Genomic DNA, 9,187 nt, shown 5'->3' on the forward strand with positions numbered 1-9,187 from the left:
TTCCCTACATTTTTCTTAGAAGGATGGAACCCCAAAGCTTCCATCTGATTCCGAGAAGAGTTCAAGATCCCCCAAAAGTTAAGAATGCCACCCACTGGCGCTAGGGGCATTGTTCTTCTGCTGCCTCCTTAAACGAGCTCAAAGAGCCAGCCACAGGCTACAACTGTTTCTGGAAACTGTTCCTACTGTGTTGCATGCACCTCGCAATGCTCCAAGTCCACAGTGAAACTTGATCTTTGAGTCTCTATATTTTTTAGTATCTACAGTATTATTACAGTATTTATTTTCCTTACCATTAGTTTGGCCCTCTCCATACTTCCTTACACTGTCAGTCCATTTAGCCTCTACGTAGATCTTTTCTTCAATCATAATGTAAACTTCCAGAGGGCAAGGCCAATCATAGGCTACAACTGCATATCTATCAACTAATAAGTGCTTACATATATTAGGCAACCAATTTACATGCAATTACCATTTTCCGTTGCTAGAAATGCAGAAAAAAATCTTTTTCAGTTGTGATGACAAAACGGAAAAAGGCTAAGAAACAAAACCAAAATTATGCTTTCCTGTAGTTGCCATTTACACAAGTCATCTCCGTGGCTCCTCACAATGCGCTCAAGACAGAGTCACAGAGTGTTCCAGGATGTTAACTTATTCTGGATGTTTCCTCAAAAGCTTAAAACGCTAGATGTCGTAACATATACCCGGCCAAGACTCAATCCGGAAGAGCATTTAAGTCCGGGTCAGAGCTAGTCCCGCCAGAGGAGTTGGTCCCAACCACGGAGAACCTGGCGGTAGACCGGGCGGAAAGGACCCGGCGGTCACTGAACGGCCCAGTGTCGCATGCCTCCTCCCCCCGTCAGACCAAAGCCTGGTTCGCAAGCACTGCGCACCCGCCGAGAAAGACTACGCGGTCCCCACACAACAAATGTGCGGCTTTCGCACCAGCTTTCGCAGTCTCCCAGGGCGAGAACGGACCGAAAGTAACGATCCGCAAACCCTGTGCCCACCGCATCTGCTCCCGTGAAATCGGTCCCCGGACATCTCCCTACCACCCTTACCTCGGGCAGGGCCCGCAGCTGGGAGCAACTTCCACATGGCCTGGAACACTACTGTCTGGCCGATGTGCGACAGCGTAACCGCGGCTGACCGACGTGCGCGGCCGCAGCGCCTGCGATTGGCGCGGACTCCGGGACGTGCGCGCTCCTGGAAGCCACACCTGCCTAAGAAGCGGAGGAATAGACAGAAGTGCGGCGTTGGCGCCTAGTCGCCACCCTGTGGTTAGGAGAGGAATAGCGCAATGTGTATTGAAATGTGCTGTCTTAAGAGGATCCCATTTTAAGGTGTTCAATGAATACAAGATTATCGATTTTTTCTGATTGTGAATGGAAATGATTTTAAAAATCAGCTTCAAATCAACGTAAGGAAACTTTCTAATTAAAGATATTAACGTAGTGACCAGTTACGTATTTCCATGCATTTGCAATTGCTTAAATTGCGGTCATTCCTTCGTATGGATCCTAATGATTGTGATAATTATGGTGAAGATAAGTATTTCACTCCAATTATTTTTACTCTTCTCCAAGCTCAGATAAAGTTCTCCTAATTTCTCTGTTTCATAATGTTGCACTTTCATCTAATCAGTAGCTAAGTACTGGGGAGTCTATCCGTCCTTTCCATTTCTACTTGTACCAAACTGGTGCAAGCTCTTCTCTTAATGCTACAGTAGCTTCCTAATCCTTCACCACCCACCTCCTGCACTAATCCATTCTACAGTCTACACACTACAAAGTAAACACCCTAGAGTACACTTCTGATCACATAATTTTTGGTTTTCAAAAGCATTCTGAAATGAGAAGGAAAAAAGATGTCACTTTAAAAGGCTGGTTTATGAAAGGCTCTGTTATGAACATAGATGCAAAAATCCTATACACAAAATTAGTGAATTGAATCAGGTGGTATATAAAAAGGATAATCATGACTAAGTGGGGCTTATTCCAGAAATAGAAGGGTGGGTGTTAACTGGGGGAAAAAAATAAATGTAATTCACCAGAATAACAGGAAAAAGGAGCAAAATAATGATCATCTTGGTAGCTGCAGTAAAATCATTTGATAAAATTCCACATTCATCCATTTACTCTCAGCAAAATTGGAATGAAGGGAACATTCTTGATCAGATAAAAGGCATCTACCAAATAACTGCTGCTTACATTATACTTAAGGTAAATTATTTCATGTTTCCCCCTGACATCAGGAATGAAATAAGGACATATTTGCTCTTACCACTTATTTTAAACATGGTTTCAGATGTTCTAAGCAATGTAAAAGGGAAAAAGAAAAGGCATATGGATTGGAAAGGAAGAAATAACCGTCATTATTCAAAAATAAGATGATCATGTACATTGAAAATCTAAAAGAACTGAAAAGTATATTTAATAAGGTCACTGAACACAATGTCTAAAAAATTCAGTTGTATACCTTTATTCCAGAAAATAAATAGAATGTGACATTTAAATAGCTAATTATAGTAGCACCAATAGTCATCAAATACCTTATAAGAAATCTATCAAAAGATGTGATACAAAACATTATTGACTGCAAAAAACTACTGACAGAAATGAAAATAAGTTCTAAATAAATTCAGTATACTATACCATGTTCGTGGATTGTTAAGATGCCATTTCTCACAAAATTGATCTTTCTATACAATGAAAAATGAATATAAAAATGTCCCAATTTTTTGAGTGGAAATTGATAAGCAGTTTTTAAAATCTATATGGAAATGCAAAGGCTGAGAATACCCAACGAAACTTTGAAGAAGAATAAAGCTGGAGTGCTTACAACTACCAAGTATCAGGATGTATTTATAAAGTTACATTGTCAGTGTTCTGTTGACACAAGGATAAAAAATAGGCAAATGTGTCAAAATAGGCCTAACCCATGTTAGGTCAACCATGTTGATCTGCATATGTAATTTGATTTTTCAAAAGTGATATTACAGATCAATGGAATTAAGTTCTTCTTTTTTCAGTAAATGGTCCTAGGGATATTAGTTAACACTACAAAAGAAATGAAGACTGACCCCATACTTCACACACATACAAACTTTCAAATATACAAAACAGTATTGTTAGCTATAGTCATGTTGTACATCACAACTGGAAATTTCTATATTGTGTTTTATTTACTATCTTGCCTGTGCAATTTCAGAGGCTCCCCATTGGCCTTTCCCACTTCGATAGCTCTTATTCCGTAGGCCAAAGAACTGTACTAATGTGGGTGCTTTACTAACTACCAAATATGTCCTTTTCAATTATATATTTGGGAACTGTGGAAATGACCACCAGGTAGGTCCCTGTGCTCAGTGGATGTACTTCTTCCACACCTGGGCAAAAATTCCATTTATTATCTGGCTCCTATCTACCTCTAACTGCAGGCCATAATAATTCTTTGTGTTCCTGGGTATCAATAATGATTGTGTCCAACAATCCTCAAAATGTTTGAGCATTCCCTCTTCCTCAGTATATGGTTTCCCGAGGGAATGGCCATAGGTCCTTTTGGGGAAGGACTGAGGGTGGGGTGGGCATGATGGGGAAATCACTACCATATATTCTCACCAAAGTGTTACAGGGTGCTTCCTCCTGGCAATCCTGCCTCTCCTTCAGTAAATGGGTTCTGGATAGGTAAACTGGCTCGTTAGAAAACTGGGTAAGAGACTGACTTTTTATTGAGACTGCTGCTCTCAGCCTTATGTCACCCATCCTTGATTTCTTGTCACTGTATAGATTGAGCATGCCCTTGTTAGCTAACCTCTATCTTTCCCCCTAGGGATGCCGTATTCTATTAATCATCTTCAGAGGTCAGGATCTCTGACTGTCACTCCTATTTTGCCACTCATTTGGATACGTGTAGTGGTACCTTTCTGATGGTTAAGTGCTGCCACCTGGCTTCTATTGTTTCAGGATTCTGTTAGCCTTGTTGTTTATATGTGAACCCAGTCTGTGACAACATCTTTTATCACTCCCCATGACCTACGAAGAGAGCCACCACTGAGCTTCTCAGTGATGCTGGTGCCCCTCTCACCAGAGAATTCCTAGTCACTTTGATAAATAAAGCATCTGTATTGGAATACTAGCATGCCTACTTCTCTGAGCATTTTGCTCCTTACATCTTCCATCTGCCATGACAATTCTTCCATTTCTACTTCTCTTAGTGTGGGCCACCACTTTCTTCAAGCTTCTAAGAGCCATCATGGAAGAATGATAGTTATATTTCCTAGGGTCCTTGATAGTATTAAATCTTCTCTCCCTGGAGAGTGCTGCCAAATCAATAAACTCTCCCTTGTCCAAATTTATTTTCCATCTGCTCCTTGTTTAGCATTTTCAGAATACAGTCTCATAAGCTCTCTTCTTGTTCCTGCTGGTACATGTTGGTGAGGTCCTGCAGCTCCATCACTATAAAGTCACTTTTTCCCTTTTCAGGGCAAGTCCTTCCCCAGCTGGCTTTTGCTATAACTTTGTCCTGTTTATGTCTGATTACCAGGAGGACAGATTGAGTAGTCTCAGAGTGATTAAGGAAAACTTAACTGTTGCTTGGCAACAATACATGTCTGTTAATCAGAGTTGAGAAATATTAAAAAGATGGGACACAATGCGGGTAGAATTTAAGAATGGTAGCAAATTGGTCTGGTCATTGTTCCAGGCTCCTTGCTTCGTGTAGTTTGCTGGCATCTCCTCTTACCTCTGTTCTGTTATAAACAAACCCTCTTAGATCTTTAAAGTCTTCATGGAAAATTCCCTCTACATCTTGCCTTAAATGAAACATGGCTCTCTCCCTAGGTCACAGCTTCCTTCCATGAGTTCTAGGATAGTCATTCCAATACCTCTCCCACTGACATGCACCATAGTTATTGGCCAATAGAATTACTATTTTCCCTAAACTTTCACTTCCATTTTAAGATATTCATCTTCTCTGCCTTGCAAAATCTCTTCTAGGTCAGGATTATTTCATATGACTACCCATCCTCTATACCCCTTTTATTGTTACTAACTGCAGGTATGTCCATGTCATTTGCCCATATTCATCGAGGACATTGCCATCTATGTGAGAGTTTTCTTCTCCATCCCAACTCCTGCCATCATTCTCAAGTAATTGTAAGACACAGTTGGACAACATATTCTACCAACTAGGCTCACATTTCTTTGACTTTCGGCTCCTGTGACTTTCATTTCTGCTTCACACATACTACCTCTTTGATGGTCAGTTTTAGCTCTTTATATCACCAGAACCTTCTCCAGCTTTAATATCCAACTTTCTGACTGGAGCTGCTTGGCCTTCTCGCTTTCTTATATGTTCACTCCCATTACACCTGCTGTTTAGCTTCTTCCAGGTATCCAGCCACTTGAGCCCTCCACTTTACTCAGGTTATCTGTATCCTTCTATCTTCCATCATATGCAGGATAGACACCAGGATCTGAGCTTGAACTACTTTTACTCTTAGCTCATCTCTCAGTACTGAGAATAGCTCTCAGAATAACTTTTGCTCTCTGAGCTTTCAACTCTCACTTTCAGCTCTATAGCTCACTTTTCTATGAACCCTAACAACCCCTCAGTCATGAGTCAATCATACAGCAACATTCTAGACTGAAGCTTCTGGATAAAATCTGCCTATCTTTGAAAATATGAAATGAATGCAAATTCATAAACTCTAATATCAGTTGAAATACAGAGCATTATTCATCAGTCCCATTTCCTGTTTTGTTTTGTTTTTTTAATGTATTCCCTATAAACCTAAAGAGCTATTCCACAGCTTCACAAATCTCCTCAAATCTGATCATCTCCTAGCCCTCTTCTAAGAATATGGTATCATACCTTACTGAGGAAATTGATGCAAGAACTTCCCTGCAACTTCTGTTTCTACTCTGCCTCTATCCCCATCATAAGACAAACTTCTTTTCTTTTAAAAGCTATACCTACAACTCATTCTTGCCTTCTTTTAATTTTTGGCCATGCTTCACAGTGTGTGGGATCTTAGTTCCCCAACCAGGGATCAAACCCATGGCCCCTGCATTAGAAGGGCAGAGTCTTAACCATTAGACCACCAGGGAAGTCCCTCATTCTTGCCTTCTTATCTCTTATTTCAGGGTGTGATTTGACCTTTCAGTTTGGGATCAAATTCTCCATTTGTACTTAACTTAAACCCATCTCCTCTCATTTCCACTAAGGTTTTACTTTATGAATTACCTCTTTATACTACATATCTTCAATTTCTTTGTTTGTTTCCTTCACATTATCATAAAAACATTTAAAAGACTATCTTGTCTTCCCCCCAAATTCAATTAACTCTGCCATTAGTTTATAACAAATGTTAAGCTAAAGCATAGGTTTAATAGAGCTAGGATTTAATTGTCTCAAGATCACACACTAACTAAGGTAGCTCAGTCTCCTCTGACATATAAGTGGGATTAACTAATAGCTACATTGAAGTATTATTGTTAGCATTAAATGAAATACTGTACTATGCATGGTAGATGTTAAACAAATATTAGTTTCCTTTTCTTTCCTTCCTTTCTAGTTCCTTAAGGGTAGGGGCTGTGTCTAAGTCATTTCTGAGTCCCTACTGTATAAATCATTTTTATATCTCTAATATTTACCATAGTGATGGGCACAAACAGGCACGTAAGTGTTTGTTGAACTTAACTGCTCATTGATGTCTTTTGAATATCTCATTGAATATCTCTCTTTCCAACATTTACTTATATTGGAACTGTTAATATAGATGGGGTGTGGGGGAATAAGAAGCATGTGGAGAAACAGTGTTGACTCAAGGTGTATCTTCATGATTCTGAGGATTATCTGATAATAAAGAACAATGAGTTCTATTTTTTGTAGCCCAAACCTAATTCTATTTTACTAGAATTATTCTACTATAATGATTTTATATTTTTTGAGAATAAACAATTTAATTTCTATGTGACTAAATTGCTTTGTCTTTACATGGGAGTATAATAGTATATATGTTAATCTATGCATTATTAGTAGACTTAATGAATTAATCTACTGGATTACAATTATCAAATTGGCTGTTTGACCAGAATTTATTTGTTAAAAAATTGGAAATTTAAAGAATGCAAGACCCCAAATTGCAAAGTGTATAACTTGACTTTACAGAATAAGAACAAATAAGTCTATGTAATGGAAGCATGGGTTAGTTTTACTTCCAGAAGTCACTCAAGTCACCCTAAATGATTGCAAAGCAGTTTAAAAATCTGAAGCTTAATAATCACCTAAAATGTGTAAATTAGATGAAGTACGTAAATACTAGAATATCTAAGAGCTACTATTCTAAAGAAAGTCATATCTTATCAATTTCTTTATGTTAATAGCACTTAACAATGACTTTCGTAGTACCATACCAGATGGTCTATAATAATTCTACCAAATCTCATTTATTTGTAAAATCACAGATTTTTAGACTACAAGTGATTTTAGAGATAATTTATACCAACACCCCAGTTTCATGGATGAGGAAAATAAAGCTGATAAAAATTTATTTGCACAGTAGCAGAAAGCCATTGTGCAGCAGAGTCATGACAAGAACAAACATCTGCTTCTCAGTGCAGCTCTCTTTGGATCCCTTCAGCTGCAACCTGGACCAAATCCTTGGAGCCCTACCCTTGAGCAATCCCTGTGTAGTGCAGCCTGGAAAGTGAACACTGGATCAGAAACTAGAAGGAGGAACATTATCAACTGTTTCTTCTTTTTCTCAGACTCAGACATATACCTTTAAGGATGTTACAGGTCACATGTTCAGTACCTCTCACCTAAAATAAGCAGGACACCTGCTATTCTCCAGTAGTGAGGCAGAAGCCAGGACTTCTTAGTCACTCTAATCCTTCTTCAAGACAATACTAAACAACCCTCTGGCCATTTCTGGAAGTCATGGTTCTTTAGTACCCCACAGTCCAGGCCCAAGCCTGGTGTGACTATATGGCTTTAGCGCTGGGCATTGTTGGCTTTGCTCACTGAGTGGTTTGTTGCTGGGGGACAGGGCATGATTAAAAACAAAATCTCCTGCTACCCCAGAAAACATCTCCACAAAGATAGAAGAGAAAGGGAACAGCTTTATTATTGAATAAGCATAAACTGGAATTACAGGTGATCTGTTAAAGAGATTGCAAAGACAGAAAGAAATCTCATCCTTTTATATAACGTGGACAAAAATTTAATCAATAGTTGAGCTAAGAAAGAAATGGGAAATTTTATTTGAGCCAACCTCAAATTATAACCTGGGAGACAGTCTTTCAGAAAGCTCTGAGGACTGTTCCACACATTAGAGGTCAAAGCACAGTTATATAAATTTTTGAGACAAAGGGTTACACATCAAATGATGTATTGACTGTTTACACAATCCAGACTGCATGTACAAAGCAAGTAGTTGGTCATTATGACCCTTTACAGGATTAAGAAGGATGGTTGTCTCCTAAGGACGTCTGGTTAATGCAGATGCACAATAAACACTAAGGGGAATGGAGGAGGCCCAAATAGGTGGAAAAAAATTTATGATTAAATTTTTGTTCTGTCATAAAATCAATTTTATTTCATCAGTTTCTCCCTTTTGATCATTAATCTTTTGAGAGAAAGCATTGGGTGACCAAATATTTGGTCTCTCAATGACAGGGTGGCTGCTTACCTGCCCTGGGTCCATCATGTCCCTTGATGTCAGGTCTTAATAGCCTGGTTCTTTTTTTCCTTTTAGGGGTTGTACTAGTAAGAACTAATGTCAATTCCAAGTTGTCCAATAGGATTTACACCAATTTTATCTTGTGTGTGCATTGTGCATGTTCATTAATTTATAGAGAACTATAGATGTGATCAATAGTTTCAAGTTGTTTATATATCATTCTTAGTAGGAGTAGGTGATGCATAGTGTGAAAGGCAAAAATTATCGCTTTATGAGTTACACAAACTGTAATCAAATTGACAGTATAAGTAACAATGTCATTTAGTAAAGGTTTAAGCCAAGACCCTCCTAAACCAAACTATTTTCTTAGTATTTCCCCTAAACTGGGAAGAGGATCATTCAGAGTGGCAATATGATTTTTCATATGTGTCATAAGATGAGTTACAATAAAACTCATCAGGTATAAAAACACAACATTCAGTATGTATTATAGCACAAGCTCCT

The 9,187-nt window shown here is 38.7% G+C and overlaps 1 protein-coding gene across 1 annotated transcript in view; it reads right to left on the bottom strand.

Moving 5' to 3' along the window:
• NBN (nibrin) overlaps positions 1 to 1,157 on the bottom strand; it is a 45,679-nt gene extending 44,522 nt beyond the window's left edge. The window contains 1 exon segment of the mRNA XM_007446315.1: positions 1,062 to 1,157. Within this exon segment, the coding sequence (XP_007446377.1) occupies positions 1,062 to 1,098 (37 nt within the window). The 5' untranslated portion in view covers positions 1,099 to 1,157.
• Positions 1,158 to 9,187: the final 8,030 nt, after the last annotated feature.

This window comes from Lipotes vexillifer, unplaced genomic scaffold, assembly GCF_000442215.2.
Source record: "Lipotes vexillifer unplaced genomic scaffold, Lipotes_vexillifer_v1.1 scaffold603, whole genome shotgun sequence".
Classification (NCBI taxonomy): domain Eukaryota; kingdom Metazoa; phylum Chordata; class Mammalia; order Artiodactyla; family Lipotidae; genus Lipotes; species Lipotes vexillifer.